The 25347-nt window shown below is 42.2% G+C and overlaps 1 protein-coding gene across 2 annotated transcripts in view; it reads left to right on the top strand.

The window, feature by feature from the left end:
- Positions 1-19598, top strand: part of acsl6 (acyl-CoA synthetase long chain family member 6) — a 43825-nt gene extending 24227 nt beyond the window's left edge. For both annotated transcript variants that reach the window (XM_084386793.1, XM_084386794.1), the window contains exons 8-22: positions 2021-2199; positions 4100-4132; positions 5598-5649; positions 6594-6667; positions 6760-6837; positions 7534-7668; positions 11092-11226; positions 11304-11399; positions 11682-11754; positions 13718-13806; positions 15613-15729; positions 16897-17040; positions 17121-17222; positions 17337-17408; positions 18185-19598. In XM_084386793.1, the coding sequence (XP_084242919.1) occupies positions 2021-2199; positions 4100-4132; positions 5598-5649; positions 6594-6667; positions 6760-6837; positions 7534-7668; positions 11092-11226; positions 11304-11399; positions 11682-11754; positions 13718-13806; positions 15613-15729; positions 16897-17040; positions 17121-17222; positions 17337-17408; positions 18185-18325 (1520 nt within the window). In that variant the 3' untranslated portion in view covers positions 18326-19598. The remainder of the gene's footprint in view (positions 1-2020; positions 2200-4099; positions 4133-5597; positions 5650-6593; positions 6668-6759; positions 6838-7533; positions 7669-11091; positions 11227-11303; positions 11400-11681; positions 11755-13717; positions 13807-15612; positions 15730-16896; positions 17041-17120; positions 17223-17336; positions 17409-18184) is intronic.
- Positions 19599-25347: the final 5749 nt, after the last annotated feature.

Genomic DNA, 25347 nt, shown 5'->3' with positions numbered 1-25347 from the left:
AGACATATCCAAATATTTTCAAATACATAAGCACATCATATATACACATATCAATCAGTTGAGTGAGAGGTATCTAATATTGCCTGTATCGATATTTGGTTATTTTCCAGAAAATGTATAAAAAGATCCCATATTTTATGGTAATCTTTTAGTTTGCCCTTTATACTGTAGGTTATTCTTTCCAATGCAATTCAATGTGACAGATCTTTTAACCAATGATCAATGGATGGACCCTTCTATGTTCTTCCAGTAAAATGCTACTAAACGTCTTGCAAGAACTAGACAAATGTCAAGAACACTCTATTCTTTTTTGGTTTTTGCATGGAACTCCAGTCAATCCCCCATTCTCAAGCCATCTGTGCCACCTAGTCATCTCCGTAACCCTTCAGTCCCTCAGCACCACCTCTGCCTCACAGTAGCGTGGGACCACCTCGGTCCTGTCGGAAGCCATCTTCTCCTGGGCATGAGGAGCCCTGCAGCCTCGGTGTGCTACGCTCTGCCTCGCTTCACCTCCGCTGCGGACTTGCAGACCATCCGCTGCTCTCTGGTCCTCCACTCCTTCTGCTGCGGCTTGCTCCGCCCTACCTCAGGCTCCACCTCCACCTTCGGTTGCTCCAACTCGCCCTCAGACCTCTGGATTTCCACCTCGCTCTCGGGAGGTCGTCGCTGCGGCCAAGATCTTCACCATCTCTCCACCACTTCGGCTCATCGGCTGCGCGGTGTGCTCCATCCTCGCCATTGCCGTCTCCAGTCAGCCCCATGGCGGCCCACACCAGTATTCCTCCATGGCTCCTCCCTCCATCAATGCCACCGTGGGGCACTCCGCTGGCTGTGGCCTGGATGGAAATCCATCAGCCCCTGCTCATGGCCACCCCTTGGCTCACTCCACCTTCATCACCACCCTGGACTTTGTTGTTCGTCCTCCTCCCGGTCATCCGTCCACCCCCAGAACCTTCATCTGCCTGTCTATGCCACCCCTTCGCCATCCCCTCATCCTCTTCATCTGCCTGTCTATGCCACCCCTTCGCCATCCCGTCATCCTCTTCATCTGCCTGTCTGTGCCACCCCCTCGCCATCCCCTCATCCTCTTCATCTGCCTGTCTGTGCCACCCCTTCACCATCCCCTCGCCATCCCCTTCACCATCCCCTCATCCTCTTCATCTGCCTGTCTGTGCCACCCCTTCGCCATCCCCCTCATCCTCTTCATCTGCCTGTCTGTGCCACCCCTTCGCCATCCCCCTCATCCTCTTCATCTGCCTGTCTGTGCCACCCCTTCGCCATCCCCTCATCCTCTTCATCTGCCTGTCTGTGCCACCCCTTCGCCATCCCCCTCATCCTCTTCATCTGCCTGTCTGTGCCACCCCTTCGCCATCCCCTCATCCTCTTCATCTGCCTGTCTGTGCCACCCCTTCGCCATCCCCCTCATCCTCTTCATCTGCCTGTCTGTGCCACCCCTTCGCCATCCCCTCATCCTCTTCATCTGCCTGTCTGTGCCACCCCTTCGCCATCCCCTCATCCTCTTCATCTGCCTGTCTGTGCCACCCCTTCGCCATCCCCTCATCCTCTTCATCTGCCTGTCTGTGCCACCCCTTCGCCATCCCCCTCATCCTCTTCATCTTCTCTTCACGGCGCGAGGACGCGCCTACCGGGAGGGGGAGTTCTGTCACATTCACGTTAGTTTGGACTCGTTATGTTTTGTCATCTCCTGCCTTCGTCACTCATTTGTTGTCACGGACACTAATTACATTAGGCTGCGCACTCATCAGTCGCCATCATTAACACCTGTATATATGTTCAGTTCTGTTTGAGTTCAGTGTCCGGTGTTGTCTATGTTTAGTGTGTGTTGCTAGCCGTTTGCCTTTCTGTTGGATCTGTTGTTAATAAACCTTCGTATTGGATATTACGTCTTCCTCATCTGTCTGCATGAAACCACCCGTGACAAAAAGTTCAATGCCAATGAAGAACCTTTATTTTTAAAACAGCTCTTTCCGTCTTTAACCGTGAAGTTTTTGTTTTCCAGCTGAAATTGCCACAGTAATCTGTGATAAACCAGAGAAAGCCACAGTGCTTCTGGGAAATGTCCAGAGAAGAGAGACGCCCGGTCTGAAGATGATCATCCTCATGGATGCGTTTGAAGCTCAGCTGGTGGAAGAAGGACAGAAGTGTGGCGTTCACATCCAGGCCCTGAAAGATGTGGAGGTGAGAAGGACTTCATCACACTTTTACCATTCAGTTTAAACCAGTGCTTCTCAACCACAGTCACCATCACAATCATATTTCTTATTTAATTAGCATTTAACTACCATTAATATTTCAGAACCAGCTTCTCTTGGACAAACCGGATATGCTGGATGAGGGCATTTTAAAAGTGTAAATAACATTTACAAACATATATAATATTTTTGTGTAGAATGGCTATTTGTGAGTTAAAATAATTATAACTAGGTAATGTAAACCATGAAGACCATTATCATTATTTAATTTGATTATTGTAATATATTGCCACTCCTAGTTTCTATAAATAATAATAAAAATAATTTAGCAGCTTTGTCATAATAGCAGAAGTAACAAACATTTCTTCAAAATATTGTTTTTCACAATCGTAGTCAAAAGGATTGAAAACCACTGGTTTAGATTGATTGATTTATTGGCAAAGGAATATATGAAGAATATCCTGTCTGCTTTTTCCCATATGATGGGAGTAAATGAGGACTGATGCAGTCGTACATGAACGATTGAACGGGTCCTTCATGAACGCGCCATAGAGAAGCCAGACGCATGTCAAGAAATGACTGCAACCCTCACTGACCACTGTTATGATTGTTTTATGGCAGTCATTTTGAAGGTTGAGTCCTCATTCAGCTTCATCATATTTCCTTTAGTTACTGGTAAGAAATATGTCTCCTGGCAGTGTTGGGGGTAGTAACGCATTACAAGTAACGCAAGTTATGTATTCAGATTACTTTTTTCAAGTAACAAGTAAAGGAAATTTAAATTTACAACAAAAAGTTACTTTTTCAAACAAGTAATCCATTATATTGACTGACAGCTCTCCTGTCCCAATGCTGAGTTAAACCGGGAGTAAGTGCAGATGTTGTGTGCGTTCTGTATTCCTCAAAATGAATGAAAACAGTGAAATGCAAACTCAGAATATCAAACCATATCAAAACTCAGAACGCAAACCTGCAATTATTAAAGGGATACTTCACCTCTGGAAAGATGAATGTGTAAATATGTTAAGTAACACGAACATGTACTTTATGTATTTAATGTCTTTGCTGCTGACCTCCAATGATCCAATTCAACTCACTTGAGATAAATGTCCCATTTGTGCTTCATTTCCATCTGTTTTTATTGCTGAAGTAAGAGTGTTGAACGTTCTTCTTCTGTAGTCCAGAACAGCAGCAGCTGGAAGGTTTGTTTGAGCGGCGCCCTCTACTGTAGAGGAGTGAATCTGCGCTTCATTCAGCCTGAAGCTTATTCACTCCACTTCTGCTGTGAAAGGGCCTTTACATTTGACAAAAAAATATTTGTTGTTATTTAAAAAAGCAAGCCCATCCCAGGTGATAAAAGTAACGCAATTACTTTTCATAGAAAGTAAGTAACACAATTAAGTAATTATTATCATTATTAAGTAAGTAACATTATTAGTTCCTTTTTAGGGAGTAACGCAATATTGTAATGCATTACTTTTAACAGTAACTTCCTCCAACATTGTCTGTTGGTTGTCCCATAAGGAATCATTGAGTTCAACAGAGGGAAGTGGCCATGGTTCATATTTGAGGGTTGTTTTCAGCACTGCAGACTTCCTTGGTAGTATATCAGGACAATCTGTCAGAGGAAGAAAGCATTCCAGAATGCAGTTTCATCGAGACAGGCTTCAGCTTGCAGTACAGACTCTTTACATTTGCTGCAAACAACCGCATTCAAACCAGCCGTGACCGACCTATGTTCACTAAACAACCAACCACGGAGGACGCCTGTTTCCTGTCAGTGTGTGGAGATGAATAACATGAACAGTGTGGGCAAACTGTATTAATGCTGTTGCTTGAAGAAGAGCACAGAATGATGTTGGTTAAAATCTTGTTGTTGTTTCCAGGCTATGGGTCGAGATCACTACAGGAAACCAGTGGTGAGTGAGGAACTATCACTTCTCTACCAGTGTTTGGATGAATAAACTGATCACTCGTGGTACAATCTCCCTGAACTAAAGTCAAAAACAGAATCAACCTGAATACATTACTTCATTCCATCAATTAAATCAGGTAGACATAGCTCTTAATGGTAACAATTGCAGGTTAGCACTTTTTACAGTGTAGGTTGATGAAAAAATGACTGTAGCTTTAACACTTTATTAAACATAATAAAAAAAGCAGAATAATCCAGCGAGGAAGAACCACAAAATCTTTACACCGCGTAAAGACAACACTGATCAGAGACTGAACCGACCTAAGGGCTTCAATACACAACTCAACAAGAAACAGGTACGCAACATAATTAGTCTCCATGACAACCAACTGCTGAAACGAACACAGGAAACGGAAAGGAATCACATGAAAATAAGGAGTATACATTAAGGCATGTTCAGACAGCCAGAAAAATCCAGATGGGTTTTTGAAAGTCTGGAGGACAAAAAAAAACCCACATGAAATTTGATACAAATCACTTTAGGAGGTGATTTGTAATGCGATTCCAATCAGATTTTTACAGATGCATCTCAGTCCGGGCGCTCTGGCTGATCAAATTGGATTTCAAATTGTCTCTTGTCTCACTCTTAATGCGACACACAACGATAACGCCAAAACTGGACTCGACAGGGCGCCTGAAGAGTGAGTTGATGCAGCTCTGTTTGTCCTGCATCCGTTCCGAAAGTCTCGTCACATACGTGTGTACGCCTGCGTTCTTACCAAAGCTACCCGTGCACATAAGTTAGTTATGTCTGGACACACAAATCTTATTTGCGGACAGTCTGCCAGAAAAGATCTGGTTTGAGAAGAAATCTGATTTGCTGCAGTCTGAAAACAGCCTAACAGTCCAAACTGGAACAGATTATGACAACTTTAACCAATAGATTTGTTATAAGATTTGTCTTACAAACATCCTACAAATGTTATATATAAAAAAATAGTATGAAAAAAGTAGTCATTATGAAAACATTTCTTTTTGATGTCACTTCTATTCTTGTTTTTATTGTCATGTAATATACATAAGTCAGATGAGTCCTTTCATTTGATTTATTGCTAGATTAATCAGATAGGAAGGCCTCAGAGGTCATCTGGTAGATGAGTGCTAACTCTCCTAAAGTCTCTGTAGTCTCTGGGATAGTCTGCCCCTTGAGGTCAGGAGTGGTACTACACTCACGTCTGAAGACACCCTTACCTGCCCTCACGTTTCTTTTTGTTGTTGTATTGTGTGTTAAAAATGTTAAATGCATAATGCATGAATGCCAGTGTAAAGTTGCTTGTGTGTCGGACTTAAACAGACCAGGGCGATCCTCTCATTAGCGCTTCAGTATTTTGATCTGTGCACTTCATTGACATTGATCTTGTTGAGCACTAGCTAGATGTGTCCAGTAAGAGTTTAATGTGTTCTCATAGCCGCCAGCACCAGATGACCTGTCCATCGTCTGCTTCACCAGTGGAACCACAGGTGAGTCAATGCAGATCCACATCCTCTTCTGCCACTGGTTAACCCTAACCTGACCTAACCTGACCTAACCTAACCTAACCTAACCTAACCCTAACCCTAACCCAGTGGAACCACAGGTGAGTCAACGCAGATTCACATTCTCTTCTGCCACAGGTTAACCCTAACCTGACCTAACATAACCTAACCTAACCTAACCCTAACCCAGTGGAACCACAGGTGAGTCAACGCAGATCCACATCCTATTCTGCCACAGGTTAACCCTATCCTGACCTAACCTAACCTAACTCTAACCCTAACCCTAACCTAAACTGACCTAAACTAAACTAAACTAGACTAGACTAAACGAACCTAACATGACCAAAACTGACCTAAACTAAACTAAAATATAAAAACCTTAAACTCTTTCAGCTAGTTGCCAAGGAAACATTTCTAATTTTCATTTAGTTTAAAATGATTAAAACTAAAACTGTCCTGACTTACCCATATCCACCCAACCCGACCTCACGGGAACGCTACTATTGTACCAGCTGGGGAATTCCAATCAATTCCTACTATTTGAATTGAACAAAAAATATGATTTTAAACCTTTTAAACCCATCGAACAGATCGAACGAATTAGCCACCAATAAACAAAACGTAAGATGGTTCAGAATGGCTGAGATGGTGTTGATCCAAGTGTTTTCAACACAATAAGCTCATAAAGACACCTACAGTGTGACCAAACACTTTAACTAAAATTAAAATGAAAACAAAATGCAATTATAGTATCTGAATGATACTATAACGCATTACAGCCTTACTGCTATAATCTGAAAATCAGCAGGCGATTGAAAGACTGACATCACTGAGCTCAGTTCTGACACTATTATCTTAACTTCACAACATTACTGTTATTCTCCTGTTTATAAAGTGTGTGTGTGTGTGTGTGTGTGTGTGTGTTGCAGGAGATCCGAAGGGAGTGATGCTGAGCCACGGCAACGTTGTCGCAGACTTTGCTGGCTTTCTGAAAGTGACAGATGTGAGTGATTTCTGTAAACATGAGCGACTGCTGAAGTGTGTCGGCAGACAGCGATCTGACTAACCGCAGCCTCTCTGTGTGTCTGTCTGCAGAAAGTCATCTTTCCGAATCAAGACGACGTTCTCATTTCCTTCCTGCCTCTTGCTCACATGTTCGAGAGGTTGATTGAGGTGAGACCCGCGTGAGAAGATGCTCTTTACACTGCAGGAGCTCAACACTGCTCATCCAATGAGAAACACACACGTCCTCAGCTCTTCTGCTGGATCAGGTTACAGTCTGGCAGTGTGCCGACCGTGAGCACTAACAAGGACATGCAACCACACCTACACACACACACACACTGGACGAGTGTGCACTTCCTCTTTCCCAGGCGCTTCATGGCCATGGCCTCATGTGACACACTGATCTCAATCTCTTAAAAGAGCCGCAGAGTTGATTTCCTCACAGCTGGAATGATCTAAAACCACTGCTGTTTTCTCTCTGCTCTTCTGTGGAGTGTGACAGCCATGTAGGGAGCTAAAGAAAGGTCTGAAGTGTGTGGAGGTTGTTGTGTTTCAGACAGAAGTATTGAGTCGTGGTGAACGCTACAGTTAGATGAAATCAACACAACACCAGACTAACAGAACCAGTGCATGAAGGCTTCATTCCTACAGCACTTTATGCAGTACAGATCGTTTCAAAGCAGCTTCATTAACAAGAACTTTAACAGTGTTAATGTTGCAAAATTCATTAATTATGAGACCAGTTTAACTTCATCTGTAACACAGAGTCTTTATTCCGCTCAGTTCAGTTCAGGTTTTGTTCTAAGTGCAGTCAGTTTGATAATATTTCTGAATACGTATTGTCTCATGTCCCCTTCATTCCAGTCCGTGGTGATCTGCCATGGCGGGAGGATTGGCTTTTTCCAAGGCGATATCCGTCTTCTTCCTGACGACATGAAGGCTCTCAGACCCACGATATTTCCCGTGGTGCCGCGTCTCCTGAACCGCATGTATGACAAGGTGAGCCGTCGCACCGATCGGACACATTCACAGAGATGGCCTATCCGTTCTTCTCTATAATGCATATAGCACAGTCATCTGCATTGTGGAAAGAGCTGTTTCTACCTGATTTAAGTGATGTTAAATAATATTTTTGACTTGATTAAAACCAGTTGATTTCGATTAGTTTATTTTTTTATTAACAGCAAACAGCGCAGGTCATGAAGCCTCTCCGTCCCTCAGGGTCAGTCCAGCTCTTGCTGAAGACACAGTAGTGATGCTTCCATTCAAAGTTGGGAATTTAACTTGCAAAATTGGAATATGGCATGAAACTTTTTTGAATAAAGCAGCATTTCCATCCCATGTGTTCAAGAGAACAAAATCATCACTTCCTGGCACAAAATATCAGTAATAAAGTGTACGTTTCTGCAATCTGGCTTTCTTTCGCTCCATCATAAATGAGTTCGTCTCAGAGCGTCAGACGAAACACAGTTAACGCTATCATGTTCTCTTGCGTTGGGATGCTGGTGTTTGGGAACACACTCGTGTAAGTGTCAGACTCTCACACCATATGGACTCTTGTTTTCAGTCAGTGCCGTATTTTCTTAGGCTGCGTTTACACTTGGCATTAACATGCGACCTGTATCTGATGTTGTCCACAGACACATTGAAAGACCAGTGTAAACGCCCTTCTGATGGGAATGCTATCCGATCAGTGTGTCCTGGTTCGGAGGTAGTCGTAAGTGTAATGTTAACGCAATCCAGCCATCGTGTCTGCATTCACAGGTGGACGTCACACAACCCCCCCCACTGTCATTATTCCCCCTCTTCTCCAGAACTGAGTTTGGTTTTGCGATACAGTCGAGTGCGAAGTACATCGCAAATATACTGAAATGTTTGCCTTCGCACCCGAAAGTTGCAGAGCCATTAATTTTCTGTAAAGAACACGCATTTTTCCCACCACAGCTGGCAACGCTCTCGGACCCTTACGTTTCTCTGGACCGTTTCCATTACGCCATCTATCCACATTATTAGGGGCTCAAGCACGAAGTGCTGAAAACCTATTGTAATTGTGAAGATTTTATTATTAGGGGTTCAAGCACGCCGTTTGTCAAATTCACTTGAAACTTGTCATGCATCATCAATGGACCCTCATGGCAAAATGTTGTCAAAAGAATTACGATCGGTGATTCACGCTCGCCATGGGACGCCAAAACGTTCGAAGTAGGCGGGGCCACTTTCACTAAAATGGCTATAACTCTTGAAAGCATTGAGATATTTTCACCAAACTTGTTATACTCATGTACGAGCTCATAAAATCTGCCGCGATTCACCACTTGGTGGCGCTATAATACGAAAAAGGCATAAAACAGCTTATAACTACGCTACCGTTAGTCTGATTGACTTGAAAATGGGCATGCAGTGTCTTTGTCCAGCGTGCCATGCCTTTCTATGAGGACACTGGCGTATCTCGAAAAACATGGCCGCCATTATCCAGTGAAGTCTGAACACCTATTAGACAAGGTTAACACAGGCCTATCGAAACAAAACACGGTGGGCATGTTTAACTCATGGCCCTAGAGGTCTGTCAGAATTTTGAAAGAAAGTGGCCACTAGATGGCGCTAACGAGTTTTATGTCTCTGTAATCCCGTGGTGTTTCACACATCCACAAAATATGCATATCATTTGATAGATCTCCTCATTCTGGACAACTTTGCCTCAAGAATCACTGCTGTCAATCAAATAATTTGTTAAATATTTTAGATTATTTGAAAACTCTACTTTTTCGAACTCCTCATAGGCCGTTTGTCCGATTTGCTCGAAACTTCACATGCATCATCTAGGGACCCTCATGGCAAAAAGTTGTCAAAAGGATTTTGATCGATGAAACCGTTTAGCAGGTACAATTTTTAATATATTTCTGTTATGGCCCATTGTGAGTAACATGTCTATATATTGTGTGCACAAAGTAGAAACTTCACAAAACTGAGTAGATATGGAGTACAACTGATTTTGAAGAAATGTGCCAGGTTTCAAGGATTTCTGATGCTCAGAGGGCTCACAGTACATTCTATCAAACATTTAAACTGAAGATGAAGCCTTAAATACCACTGTTGTCCACAAGAGGGACAAGAAATATTTTGAATCTAATCTTTATCATTATCCAGCATTAGCTGATAAACAAATGTTTAAAACCATTTTTTTCCCCAAAGAATTAGGGTGCAATGGTACTATAGATTTATATCATTTGCGTATTCTCCATCATGGATATTTTATGGTTTCAGGCCTACATTTCAGTTCGGCCTAGAGCCCAACAGCATAGTTGGCATGAAGGTCTTAAATGCTTGAACCCCGTTAACTGCTGCTTGCAGCTATATTTAGTACTTGCAGCCTCTTCCTCCTCCTCATTTTGCGAGATTTGTAAAATGTCCCACGACTGTAAACTGTTTTTAAAAGAAAACCCACCACTTCAGGTCGCCACCGGAGGCATCCTTTTTTTTCTTTTCTTTCTGATGTGTCATTACAAGTGCACAGGTCATGTGAGTGATTCCTTCGGAGTGAACGCGGGTGAATCTGACTGCAGTAGATGTGAAAGATATTAATAAAAATGATGTTTATTCAGCCAGCGCACATACCTGTATTTACATCCTGTTTTCGGTCGAAGTCCACAGTAATCGATTGTCGAGTTCACGCGCGTAGGTTTAGTACCTATGATCTTTCACATCTACTGCAGTCAGATTCACCCGCGTTCACTCTGAAGGAATCACTCACATGACCTGTGCACTTGTAATGACACATCAAGGATGTTAAGAGGCTAAAAGCAGGTTTAAAACTTGCCCCATTGAAGTCAACAGGGTGCAAATTTTAAAACGAGGATAACACGTTGTAGGCAACACCGATTTTTGTCGTTGTTCTCTGTACTGACAGCACTCCAAATGTACAAAAAAATGAGCTCAATGTTAAAATTGACCGGAGTTTTCCTTTAACCTGTGTGGATTATTAAAGATTACCTGCTCACTCTCGTCTTCATCTTCATCATCTTCCTCTTCATCTTCGTGTGTGTTTACACAAGCTGATCGTGACAGTGAGACGCTACTGGAGGGAATTAAACAAAATCATTCTGATGACAGACTCTCTTTATCTAAACACTATTCGTTTTTAAAATACAAGTTAAACTAAAGTAGAGGCCTTTTTAAGATCACGAGAAGCATAACTCATGTTCGAACATGAGTTTACATGTGAGGACTATGATATTTTATGCAGTAAACAAGTCAACTCAGCTTTATTTATACAGTGCTTTACACAATGCAGATTGTTTCAAAACAGCTTCACAGTGATAAACAGAATTCAATTCTGCTGTAATCATTTAATGAAATCTAAAAACATTCTTCAGCCACATGTATTCCCCATGTAACTGTTGAAGCGTGTCTGCTGTCGTTCAGATCTTCAGTCAGGCCAACAACTCCGTCAAGCGCTGGCTGCTGAACTTCGCGGCCAAGAGAAAAGGTTCAGAGGTTAGCCGCGGCGTCATCCGCTGCGACAGCGTCTGGGACAAGATCTTCTTCCACAAGATCCAGGTGCGTAATCGCAGAGCCGGTGAGACGCGGGGCCGAAGCCGCGCTGCTGTTTGACTGCGTGCTGTGTCTCCTTACAGGCCAGTCTGGGCGGCAGGCTGAGGATGATCATCACTGGAGCTGCTCCGGCTTCCCCGTCCGTCCTGAGCTTCCTGAGAGCGGTGCTGGGCTGTCAGGTGAGGCGAAAGCGGGCGTCTGTAGCGTAGCGCTCCTGTGTTTCTGAGCTCATCTCAGCTGTGTGTCTGTAGATCTCCTGTGTGTCTGAGCTCATCTCAGCTGTGTGTCTGTAGATCTCCTGTGTTTCTGAGCTCATCTCAGCTGTGTGTCTGTAGATCTCCTGTGTGTCTGAGCTCATCTCAGCTGTGTGTCTGTAGATCTCCTGTGTGTCTGAGCTCATCTCAGCTGTGTGTCTGTAGATCTCCTGTGTTTCTGAGCTCATCTCAGCTGTGTGTCTGCAGGTGTACGAGGCGTACGGACAGACGGAGTGCACCGCTGGATGCACCTTCACCACGCCTGGAGACTGGACATCCGGTGAGACTCTCGCTCGCTCATGACCTCCAGCACATGCCTTTATATTGGCCTCATCCAGAATCACCCTTTAAACAGTTCAGTTTGTCTTAAAGCAAACAAGTTTTTTAAATGGTGTCTTGGCTTGAAAGCAGAGAACACATTCCGGCTCGCTTTACTGACTGCAGAGATAAACCTGTTTTAAAAAGACATCTCAATAACCATTACAGTCTAAACTAAACTAAACATTTACTAACAAAATATATATAAACTTATTTATTATTATACCATGGTCTGGGTGAACACTCGATTCTGATTGGCTGCAGGGTGTACATTAAAAAGTGATAGAGGACACCTAGTAAAGGAGTTCTGGTGAAACTGACTGTTTACCGTTCAAAATGAATAAATAAATGCGCTGGCTACATCAGCTGTGAGTAACCATAGCAACAGGCAGTAAACTGAAGGGTTCTACGAGCTGAGCGGACTATAAATATCTCCGGTTGCTAAATAAACCGTCAGGCGTAACCAGGGAAACCAAGTTATTGTTTGTAAAAACTTTAGTTTTCGATTGTAAAACTAATTAAAATATAAAACTAATGTTTTAAAAAGGCAAGTGACCATGGTATAAGCGGGTTAATGCCCTTCGAGGTGTCCATTGTCAGGTATTAATGGACTTCGGCGGAGGCATTAATGCTATTAATGGACTCCGCTGCGCGCCGGACGGTTCACGCCTCGCCGTCGTCCATTAATACCTGACAATGGACACCTCGTCGGGCATTAACCCTTACTTAACAGTAAATCAAAATGTACGTTTTGAATCAAACCATAAATACAATTTGAGAAAACCAAATACATTTGGATGTGATGAATTTGAGTATTTAAGTCATTTCTTCAGTGTGGTGTGATTATTAGAAAGACACAAAACAGAAAAACACTAATGGACCTTTTCACAGACTGGGACTCATTTCACAGTTGTCAACATCGTAGCTCTATTAAAGTTTATCGTACTTTCATTTGTAACGCTATACTTTGTCTTACATGACCTTGGCCGTACTCCATCCATTATAAATGGATTTATAATCCAATTATAAAACAAGTTGTGTTTCTAACACAATCTAACACATCTTTCTCTCTTCTGACCAACATCATCAATCTCTCAGTATTTTCCACCTCTTTTGGAAAGTCATGGAAATGCTATCATGGACTTTTCTCTTTTGCTATTGAAGCAAACGGTAATACAGACATTATATTTGCTGTTGTCTCCCGGAGATGTTAAAAGAGTCGGTTACTGACTGATTCTAGTGCAACGGTTCACTCGGAATAGCTCTTTACTCCATGATTAAAACCATAAGCACACGCATGCTTGTGATTCAGCATTACTGACAGCTGTTGTCCTTCACTAGATGTAATGACTATTTCTACAGATGGTCATCGTGTGACGTCACACTCTGCGTTACTTTTTTATATGTAACATATAATACATACAAAATGTAAAAATATAAAATCTACTAGGCTTTACCGAGGTCACGGCATGACAAATTGATCTTCCATTGGTCACACATCTTCACGTGACACGGATCCGCAGGGGTAGAGTTCACCGAACTTGACCTTTGGAACGCAGTGAAATCCTGTGTTTCTGTCTCCTGCATGTGTATGACTGAAAACCGTTCCTTTACACTGGACTGAGCCACCAGTTACTCCCCAGTCACTGATAACTAGCCATTTAATGATCAAGATGATCCAGTCAGGGTGAATACTGTGTAGCAGTGAGAAATATAGCATGTCTCTACATCCACTGTGAAACTGCGTGGCAAGCTCTCCCTCCAGTGGCTTGTTTTTGCATTACACTTTGAGTGCCGTCTGTTACAGACTGTCTTCTGTTTTTCTCAGTCATTATCTCCACTAATCAGTCATTACCAGTTGAATCCTCCACACAGACCTGTATGTGATGACATGATGAAGTGATTGAGGTCTTGTCTTTCTGCAGGTCATGTAGGAGCTCCGCTGCCCTGTAACCTCATTAAACTGGTGGATGTGGCTGAGAAGAACTACTTCGCTGCTAAAGGAGAGGGCGAGGTTTGTTATAACACTGTCTGTGTGGCCTACGCTTAGTTTAACACACACTGGCAAAGACAAATCTTTGTGTAGGACTCTTAGTGTTCAAATCTATCATGTGGTGTTCAAATGTTCCTTACGCCTTGAGTAGACCTCTGTACAATCATGTCTTTCAAATAGTATGAATTTCTGAACTGTAAATATTGTTTTCCTGGGGTTATTACATTTAACTTACTGTCAAAATATCCAAGTATAAATGTCACAAAATAATTCGAATGCATGTAAATATCTTACAAAAACAACGCTGCTTCACATTCTTTTTTAATAAATAAAAGATTTGTATTCCATGGTGTTCTGGAATAGTGCTGTTGACGAAGCACATGGCTGGAGAGACTAACAGGAAGTCATACGTTATTCTGTAACAGAAAGTTATACGTTATACCGTAACAGGAATTCATAAGTTAATCCATAACAGGAAGTTATACGTTATACCGTAACAGGAAGTCATACGTTATGCCGTAACAGGAAGTCATACGTTATATTGTAAAAGGAAGTTATAAGTCATGCCGTAAAAAAAAGTAATACGTTATGCCGTAACATTAAGTCATACGTTATGCCGTAACAGGAAGTTATAAGTTATACCATAACAGGAAGTCATACGTTATGCCGTAACAGGAAGTCATACATTATACTGTAACAGGAAGTCATACGTTATGCCGTAACAGGAAGTCATACGTTATGCCGTAACAGGAAGTCATACGTTATGCCGTAACAGGAAGTCATACGTTATGCCGTAACAGGAAGTCATACGTTATGCCGTAACAGGAAGTTATACGTTATACCGTAAAAAAAAGTAATACGTTATGCCGTAACAGGAAGTCATACGTTATGCCGTAACAGGAAGTCATACGTTATGCCGTAACAGGAAGTTATAAGTTATACCGTAAAAAAAAGTCATACGTTATGCCGTAACAGGAAGTCATACGTTATGCCGTAACAGGAAGTCATACGTTATACCGTAACAGGAAGTTATAAGTTATACCGTAAAAGGAAGTCATACGTTATGCCGTAACAGGAAGTCATACGTTATACCGTAACAGGAAGTTATAAGTTATACCGTAAAAGGAAGTCATATGTTATACCGTAACAGGAAGTCATACGTTATACCGTAACAGGAAGTTATAAGTTATACCGTAACAGGAAGTCATATGTTATACCGTAACAGGAAGTCATATGTTATGCTGCAACAGGAAGTCATACGTTATACCGTAACAGGAAGTTATAAGTTATACCGTAACAGGAAGTCATATGTTATACCATAACAGGAAGTCATACGTTATGCCGCAACAGGAAGTCATACGTTATACCGTAACAGGAAGTTATAAGTTATACCATAACAGGAAGTCATACGTTATACCGTAACAGGAAGTTATAAGTTATACCATAACAGGAAGTCATACGTTATGCCGTAACAGGAAGTCATACGTTATGCCGTAACAGGAAGTCATACGAAGTTATACGTTATCCCGTAACAGGAAGTCATAAGTTATACCGACAACAATTTGTCATTATCCCAGACAACAACAAATTTTCGGCCCAGATTTGGCATGAGTGAAATCCACATGTACCAGATGTGGCCCGGATCTGGGCCAACACTAAGTTGCTATTTGGGACTGTAACAGGAAGTCATACTGCATCATCACAAGCTTGATTGACAGTCATGTCCCCATGCATTTGTCTTAAGAGCACAAAGCTCTCTCTCACCAAATACAGATTATGCCATTATTTAAGCATCATCCATCATTCTTCTCTTTGTTTTTGCTCCAGGTTTGTGTGAAAGGCCCAAACGTCTTCAAGGGTTATCTGAAGGATCCTGTGAGGACTGCGGAGACGCTGGACACAGACGGATGGCTTCACACCGGAGACATCGGGAAATGGCTGCCGGTATGTCGGCCTGAACACGTTTTGTTCTTCTTTGTGTACAAGAGACCACGATGAGCAGGACTGTCCTGCTGTCTCATTGTGACTTTAACTCTTTCCCCGACAGCGGTTTTTTTTTATCATTTTTATAAAGCTTTCATGGCCCCCTGAATATTTTGTTGTATGAATATCTGAACATGCAATATATCAAAAGAAAGAACAGAGCCTCTTTTGAACAAGCAAACAAACATTTTATTCTAGCTTCATGCATTCTTTTTTTATCAACACTTGAATGTGGGTTTCATAAATAAGCAACATTTTGAACAAAAAGCTGAGTAAATTACTTTTTTTTCCAAAGATTACAACAGGAGTGTCAGCAATGTTTTGATCAGGAGATCACAGATGTGTAACAGCGCCCCCTGCCGTATAACACTGAAAACACGGATTCTGTCAATAGCGGGGAAAGAGTTAAAGAGCTACTTCTACCTGTATTTTAACCCTTTAAATGAATGTATACAGGTTGGCTCAGTGATGTGAACCAGTTCATTTAGATGTTAGCATTTTGTTGTGTATCGGTCTAGATACTGCTTGACTTGAGACTCGTTCATTTCCTCAGCAATTATCTTGTCAAGTTAAGTCACCTTCATTTATATGGCGCTGTTAACAATATAGATTGTTTCAGAGCAGCTTTACAGTGATAACAGGAGATTACAGTAACAGAGACTGTTTAGGCTTTACAGCAGCTCTAGAATAAAGTTATTGTCCAGATAAAGTTAGTTTGATTGATTCACTTCCGTTGCAAAAATCATTAGTTATTTACTTAGCGGCCGCTAACACGACACCGTTCTCACAGAAAACCCTTAACGCGCTCCGGCCGCTCATTCGCACAACAACAGTGTTTGGTGCTCGAGAACGCAAACCTTGAAAAAGTTTGAAAAACGCAAATCTGTGAAAATGCTGACGGCGTGCACATGCGTATTACGTGTTTAGTCTATAGTCTCTTGAACGCCAGCATTGAATAGGCTTATTTTAATGATACAGAGTGCTGGATCAAGGCATTAACTCTGCATAGCCAACCCTGCTCTTCTTTACTGGTGTTTAATGTGGGTCAAATCTAGTGTCCGTTGGGCCGTTGAGCTGCTCTGACAGACAGATAATAACAACAGCTCCTTCCATTTGTCTGTCCTTCAGAACGGCACCCTGAAGATCATCGACAGGAAGAAGCACATCTTTAAGTTAGCGCAAGGAGAATATATTTCCCCAGAGAAAATAGAAAACATCTACATCCGCAGTGAACCCGTGTCTCAGCTCTACGTGCACGGAGACAGCCTGCAGGTCAGTCGCTCAGCATTACCCTGAATGTCTCAAGAGTTAGCTGTGCTGCGGATGCTAACGCTGACTGATTGTGTGTGCAGTCGTGTCTGGTGGGAATCATCGTCCCGGATCCCGAGGTCTTTCCCTCATGGGCTCAGAAGAAAGGATTTGAAGGATGCTTCGACGAGCTGTGTGAAAATAAAGTAAGGCTCACCTGAACCCTGATCTCTTATGCATTGGGTTAGGGTTAGCAACATAGTGTCGGCTGCCTGGGATTCACCAAGTTGCTGACCATTGTCTGTTTTGTCTATCTAAAGGACCTGAAGAAAGCCATTCTGGATGACATGGTGCGTTTGGGAAAAGCTAGTGGCCTCCATTCATTCGAACAGGTACGTCTGCAAACTGGCATGCTGTAGCTAACAACTACAGTAGTAGTTTCTTAAACACTCTTTGGTATGAACATTAGTTGCTCAAGTGGTCACACGTGTTTTAGGTCTAGGTTCAATTACCTAGAAAGCATTTTATATTTAGTCTCATTTAAAGGTGAAGCGTGTCATTTCTGCACCAGATGGACTAATGGGAGTTTTTAATCAAGGGCCCGTTCTTCATTGCTCGTTTAACACACTTGAGATGATGTGATGTGTGCCAGATCTTCTCATCCTGATCTCTAGCTCATGTGCTTCTTCAAACACAGTTGTCTGAGATTACTGTGTTCATTTGAAAGAGCAAATCTATAAAGACAAATGCTGCGATTGGCTGGCAGAATAACATCAATTTAATGAGCTTGTTTAAAAGTGTAAACGAGTTAAAATTATTATTATTATATTAAAAGTCTTTTTATTTTCATTTTCAATAACTGGTGGTGTGACAGACTTTCAGTTTCTTTCAGCTGGTAAAAATCGAATAGTTTAGGTGAACTAAACCTGCTCCCAAGAGCGGATCCATACAGGATCTGGAGCGCTCAGTAATCCACATATGAAGAACGGGACACACCGGCAGTCCCTCGCTGAGCCAGAGCAGTAGTTATTACAGGCCAGAAGTTGCACAGAACGTCACGCTTCACATTTAAAATGGTCACAACCATGACATGCCTGCATATAGAGTGACCGTGCAAGTGAAACACACAACCTTAATAGTTCACGATCCTCTGTTTGACTCCTCTCAGGTTAAAGACATCCACATTCACAAAGAAATGTTCTCCATACAAAACGGATTGCTGACCCCCACTTTAAAAGCCAAGAGACCCGAGCTGAAGGAGTATTTCAAGATGGAAATCGAACAACTGTACAGCAACATCTCCATGTAATTGTTCCGTCACCAAAAGATGAGGACGTTTTATCGACATTGGCATTCCTTCACTATTTGTTCTTCCTCGCTCAAAACTAGCAGGCACTAAATGCTCCGAATGAGCCATGGGCGTCAAGACCACGCATGAGCTTACTCGCATTAAACGAGTAATTCCCCTTGGGCCGTTGGTGGCGAGCTGCGTCCAGATGGAGTCCTCCTCAGAAAGCAGAAGCAGATCCAGCTAGCATGCATGCTTGACTCCGAGGAGAGCAACTAACCCAAAGTTCACCTCCATTCATGTTTCGTTTGTGGGTCCAAAGGGAACTCCAGTGGCACATTCCCAGCTAAAAGCCATGCATGCTGTGTTCCGGCGTTCCATGACTGACATTCCCAGGTCCTTTACGGCATCAGAAGACATTTTACATGCACTCACCGTATGATGCTTGTCTATGTAGGAAAGGCCTACAAGAGAGGCTCGCTTGATCAAAGTGAGCATGCCATGCAATACCGCGCTGACCTGATGGATCGACTCGCTTTTCAGTTCTTTTCCATCCCAAAGTATTTCAATAGTAGCGTACATTTTGAAGAAAACTAGATGTGAAACTATTTAAGCAATGGTTTGAAGTGTAGAGAAACCAATAAGATTTGAATCTGCTCTTGAATGATATCAGAACTTTATCTTTGTATTTCACAAGGGGACTGGAATGGGGATGGGGTGAAAAATATGAATCTGCAGAGATATTAATTTATTCTGGTTACTTTAGCTTTGGTTTTATGGCATTTAAACACAATGCATTTCACATTCCACCTTTCAGTCTGGCCTATATTGTGTTTTTTTGTCTGTTTGTTAGAATGTTATTAGCTAATTTAATGATCAGGGTTATTTGGTTATTCATTTATTTATTACTATCAGAGGTTATTCTACAGGTTGCTCCATTTGGACGCCACTAAGCTCTGTATTTCTGACAAAAATCAAGCTGATAAGTCCACATTCCTGCTGATTTCAGTGGTCAGACTGAAGAACGATGACCAGTGTCTTTCTAAAGCATTCAAAGTCTTTCAGTCAAACAGCTATTAGACATTTAACAATCTGAACATGTGAGCCTTACACGTTTTATATTATGTTCAAATTTGGAGAATGGAAGACTTCGTTTTTTTCTTTTGAAACAGTTCACCTGCATTTTTCCCGATAATAAAGTCTTTTATGCGCATGTACATCTCTGCATATACACAAACATAGTGATGATGAGTGTGTGCAAAAAATGTAAAAAATAAAGAAGAATTCTTTGTAATTCTATTGGTTGTGGTGGTCTTAAAAGTATGTGAACCTTCCTCATTTAAATCAGAGCAATTTGACTTAAGGTATTGTTATACTTATCGTAGATTTCGATAATGGATTGATTTAGTCCGACAGAATTTCTTGGGTTGTTTGTCGAGGCCACAACAGCTTTGAGGTTTGTTTTCCCTGATATTTGGCTATGTCTTACCACTGCAAGGGTTATCTGATGACAGAAGGATCCTTTTAAGGTTAATGGCATAATAGTACAGTCTAAAGTGTAAAATGTGTTAAGTGTAAAATTTCAGACAGGCAAAGACGCAGACTGGGCAGAGGATCCACGTGTAGGGTTAGATTTATTAAAGTCATTTACGTAACTGATGAAAACACGGAACAGGAGGGAACACCCTAAACCAGGGAATGTCCATTCAACGACTGACAGAGAACAAGTGAAACAAAGGCCTATATATACACAGGCAGACAAGCTTAACAAGATAACAAGGGGTGTGGCTAATAAGAAACAGCTGGGGAGACTAATCAACATTAAACCTACAAAGAACTGCAAAACGTGGAGCAAGACAGGAAATAACATAAACGTCCAGGAACACAGGTTGGAATCATAACATTAAGCATTAGTTGGAGATTGTTTGTGTGAAGGAGAACGGCTGTATAAAGCATGATTTTAATCAATATTTCACAGTCGTGCTGATACTCAGATCAACAGCACTATTGTGAGTCTGTGTTATATAATGAGCAGATTTCTTAGATCACTTTTGGGCTGATTTGTGCTTTGGTCCCAACACCAAATTAGACTAAGATCTTCAGGAACACTTGATAGTTACAGACATCTATAGATCTACTTTTCAGTTGTTTGGTGTCAGTAAGATTTGTTGTTGTTAAAAAATTAATAGTTTCCACAAAATTAGGTTGCAGCACAACTGTTTTCAACACTGATAATAGAGACGCAGTCAAACCACTGGTAAGAAATGAATGTAATCTATTTTTGTGGATTGAAACGGGTTGAGCCCCTAATTTATGTCACATCCCCTCGGGCTCGGGTCCTAGATCTGGAGCAACCTTCCCTACTGAGGGAGGATCCGAGGGTCTGTGACGGGCTCTAGCTCTATAATCCACTTTCTTCTCTTTTTTACGTTTGGTATTTTGTTATGGCAATGGAAGAGAGATCTATGCAGCTTAATACTTTATCAACTAAACAAAAGAAAGAAAGCAATCCAATAGGGAAGAGAACACTTTAACTAACACAAGTTTAGCTTTGGCCAAACACAAAGTCAACACCAGACAAAGAACTATACCAACTGAGATCATATAAAGACACAGGCTAATGAGAACTAAAGTAGACACACGTGCACAACATAAATAACATAAATCAGTAACTATAGTAACAAACTAGTGACAAGAACACAGGAAACAGGAAGGAAACCCCATTGATTTCAGTGCTTCTGAAGCACAATTTTCTGGCGGCTGGCAGAATCGGAGGTGTTGGTGACGTCTGTGTCAATGGGATGTGTTGGTTGTTGTTATCTCAACTCGGAACGTATGTGATTAAAGTGGTTCATCATTATTTAAGAAGTTAAAAGTAAGAGTAACTGTATTTCTTTTTATCCACAGGCTTTGAAGGTCATGGTTGATAATAAATACAAGGAGGCTAAAGAGAAGGCCAGAGAGCAGTTGCAGAAAGTTGCAGCTAAAAGCCATACCTCTGATATATGGGCATCCCTAAATGTGGATGCCTACCTAGCAGTAACTTGCCATTTTATAGATGGCAATGACAAGCTCTGCATAATTTTACTATGTGTAGAGCATTTCCCTAAGAACTTGACTACTGGACATATCAAGCTTATGGAGGAATGGGGCATAGAAGATGAAGTGAAGTGTCTGGTAACTGATGTTGCAGCCAAAATGATAGCATGTGTACAATCATTAAATGTTAAGCATGCGAAATGCATTGCACATGCACTAAACGGCATTGAGAGGAAATCTTTTTATGACATCAGTAGCTTCAACGAAATTCAATCCAAATGTAGGAAACTTGTGACCTATTTCCAAACCAGCACTACAGCAGAAGAGAGACTGGCCCAAGTACAGGAGGAGATGGGGAGACCAGATCTGAAGTTGATCATTAGCCGCTTTCCGACCTGAGGGATTTTTGCAGTTCCTAGAACCTAACGTTCCTATAACCCTTTTTTTCTTGTGTTCCGACCGGACTAAGTTGGGGATTTTTTTGTTCCTCAGACCGTAGTTCCTATAACTCTTTCAGTACCTAGTCTAGAGCGAGGACTTTTTTAGTTCCCTTTCCCTAGGTCTACGTTGATTGGTTCAGCTTATAAGTCACGCCCACTGTCAACACATTTTCTTCACTGTCTGTTGCAATTCGCCTATGTATGCTAACTCATAACTTAAGACAAACATAACGCATTCAACCAGCTAATTGCTAATGCTAGCTATGGGGAGACCAGATCTAAAGTTGATCATTGAAGTGGACACTCACTGGAACTGCACTTATAACATGCTGGAACGTCTCCTAACCCTAACCGACATCACCCTTCCTACAGCCCTGACCTCTCTAAAGACAGACTTCACCCCTCCTACGGCCCTGACCTCTCTAAAGACCAACTTCACCCCTCCTTCAGCCCTGACCTCTCTAAAGACCAACTTCACCCCTCCTACAGCCCTGACCTCTCTAAAGACCAACTTCACCCCTCCTACAGCCCTGACCTCTCTAAAGACAGACTTCACCCCTCCTACAGCCCTGACCTCTCTAAAGACAGACTTCATCCCTCCTACAGCCCTGACCTCTCTAAAGACCAACTTCACCCCTCCTACAGCCCTGACCTCTCTAAAGACAGACTTCACCCCTCCTACAGCCCTGACCTCTCTAAAGACAGACTTCACCCCTCCTTCAGCCCTGACCTCTCTAAAGACAGACTTCACCCCTCCTACAGCCCTGACCTCTCTAAAGACCAACTTCACCCCTCCTACAGCCCTGACCTCTCTAAAGACAGACTTCACCCCTCCTACGGCCCTGACCTCTCTAAAGACCAACTTCACCCCTCCTTCAGCCCTGACCTCTCTAAAGACAGACTTCACCCCTCCTACGGCCCTGACCTCTCTAAAGACCAACTTCACCCCTCCTTCAGCCCTGACCTCTCTAAAGACCAACTTCACCCCTCCTACAGCCCTGACCTCTCTAAAGACCAACTTCACCCCTCCTACAGCCCTGACCTCTCTAAAGACAGACTTCACCCCTCCTATAGCCCTGACCTCTCTAAAGACAGACTTCACCCCTCCTACAGCCCTGACCTCTCTAAAGACCAACTTCACCCCTCCTACAGCCCTGACCTCTCTAAAGACAGACTTCATCCCTCCTACAGCCCTGACCTCTCTAAAGACAGACTTCACCCCTCCTTCAGCCCTGACCTCTCTAAAGACCAACTTCACCCCTCCTTCAGCCCTGACCTCTCTAAAGACCAACTTCACCCCTCCTTCAGCCCTGGAGTATGAGGCAGTCCAAGATGCTTTACATGTTTTTGCCTTTTTCTGCCAGGCTTCAGTAGAGCTTTCTGGAGAAAAAAGTCTGCCTCCAAAGTGATACCTTTGATGAAGATGCTTAATCAGGCTGTCACGAGTAAGTTAGAAGGCATCAAGTCCAATTTAACAAGGCAGCTGGGTGACACCCTGGTCCGGAGGGTCAGGGAACACGCAGTACATTTAGAATCAATAAGTACTCACATTATTGGATCCCAGATTTAAAAAAACTGGGATTCTTAAGTCAAGTCAAGTCAAGTCATTTTCATTTATATAGCGCTTTTAACAATGTAGATTGTCTCAAAGCAGCTTCACAGAGATAAATGTATAATATAACGTAAGATTGTTTTGGCTTTATAGCGGTTCTTTAATAAAGTTATTTTCCAGCTAAAGTTAGTTTTGATTGATTCGCTTCCGTCGCAACGATCATTTTTAAGTCAATGGAAACTGCAAGAAGCGGTATCAAGATTAAAATCTGAATGTGCTACTGTAATCAGAAATTCTAGTCTCCATTCTGCTTCCACCAATACACCCCCAGCTCAGCTGCCAGCCTCTTCAGAAGCAGGTCAATCTACAAACAACAGTAAGTAGTACATTTCTTTGTTGTGTGAATTTTTACATTAGTGATTAGTACTGAGAACCTTTGTTAACTGAGTTTTTTTCTTTGTACCTCTATTATTAGGTGACCTTTGGGATCTGTTGGATAGCACGGTTGATCACAGTAGAAGAGCTCAAGTGCAACAGCAGATGCTACTGTAGAAGTGGAACAGTATTTATCAGAAGTGAATCTCACAAGATCTGAGAATTCACTAGTATATTGGGCTCAACAGAAGCATCAGTATCCTCATTTATACCAGCTGGCACTGGCATTTTTATGTTCCCCTGCATCCTTTGTTCCATGCGAAAGGATCTCTTCCAAGGCTGGAGAGGTTTTGTCCAAGAAGAGGAATCGTCTAAACAAACTCCAAAACACTTAAAAAAATTCTGTTTCTCAGTAAAAGTCAAATTGTAATCCTTCCGTCACCCACCCCAAACTGCAGTGTTGCAGTTTTCTCATCTATATCCCTAGTCCCATAAGCACCACACTGCACTAAAACTAGTAACAGTTCACTGCACAAAAACCCCCAGAAACAGTTCTTAACTTTTCCCAGCCCAGACTATTCTGTTGCAGTTTGCTTTATTACACTCCCTCCAATACCCCCATTACACTCAACACAGTCTCACTTTTGTTGTTCATACTGTCACTATCCAAACAATTTATGAATAATTAATTAACTGTGTGTGTGTGTGTGTGTGTGTGTGTGTGTGTGTGTGTGTGTGACAGTTGTCTCTGCACAAGTACAGTCAGACAGAGAAAGATACATATTTTATTTTATACCCAGGTAATGGACAAATATCTGCGCAGGTCATTGGTTCAAGATTAATACATTTTTCTGCTAATTCTTCTTTCTACTTTAATTCTTGCACAGTAGCTAGGTGTCACTAGTGAGCAATGCTGAATGAAGTTTCAAGTAATGAACCTTTGGGTGAAGCAATGGTCTCAGTGGTTCAGGAAGCCTCAATTTGCCATCACTATTTTAAGCCATTTCCAGTTAATAGATCCATTTCAGGATGGTGTTCCTTCCAGCATATTCTCTTTGAGATGGAAAGTATATGATTACAACCATGTAAGTTCTTCAGGCGATGGAAGTGTCACAGTTCTGCACTACATCTCCCATCACTCTCCTTGGTTCCCACTTGCACGTCGTTCATGATCACGCACACCTGCACCTCATCATTACCTACACTACTTTTACACACACTTCACCCCAGCTCAAGGTCCGGTCTTGATTACACATAGGGTGCTTTCACACCTGCCTCATTTAGTTCGGTTGAACCGCTTTCAAACGAACTCTGGAGCGGTTCGTTTGTGGTGAGAACGTGATCCGACCACGAACAGAACCAACTGCCAAAGAACTGCGCATTTTTGGACTAAACCAGTTGCCGTAGTTCAATTCAATTCAAATTTATTTGTATAGCGCTTTTCACAATACATATTGTTTCAAAGCAGCTTTACAGAAAGTGCATTTCAGAAATGTACATAGAAAAATACAGTTAGTTAATCATGTATAAATTTAGGGCATAACATATCGCCAGCGTTGAGTCGTCTCTTCACAGGCGTCGAGTCGTCTCTTCACGGGTGTTGGGGCATCTGAGGTTTCCATGAGAGGCTGGATACA

Source organism: Rutilus rutilus, assembly GCF_951802725.1.
Source record: "Rutilus rutilus genome assembly, chromosome: 18".
NCBI lineage: Eukaryota > Metazoa > Chordata > Actinopteri > Cypriniformes > Leuciscidae > Rutilus > Rutilus rutilus.
The sequence above is the reverse complement of the archived record's forward strand: the minus strand, read 5'-3'. Positions and strand labels throughout refer to the sequence as shown.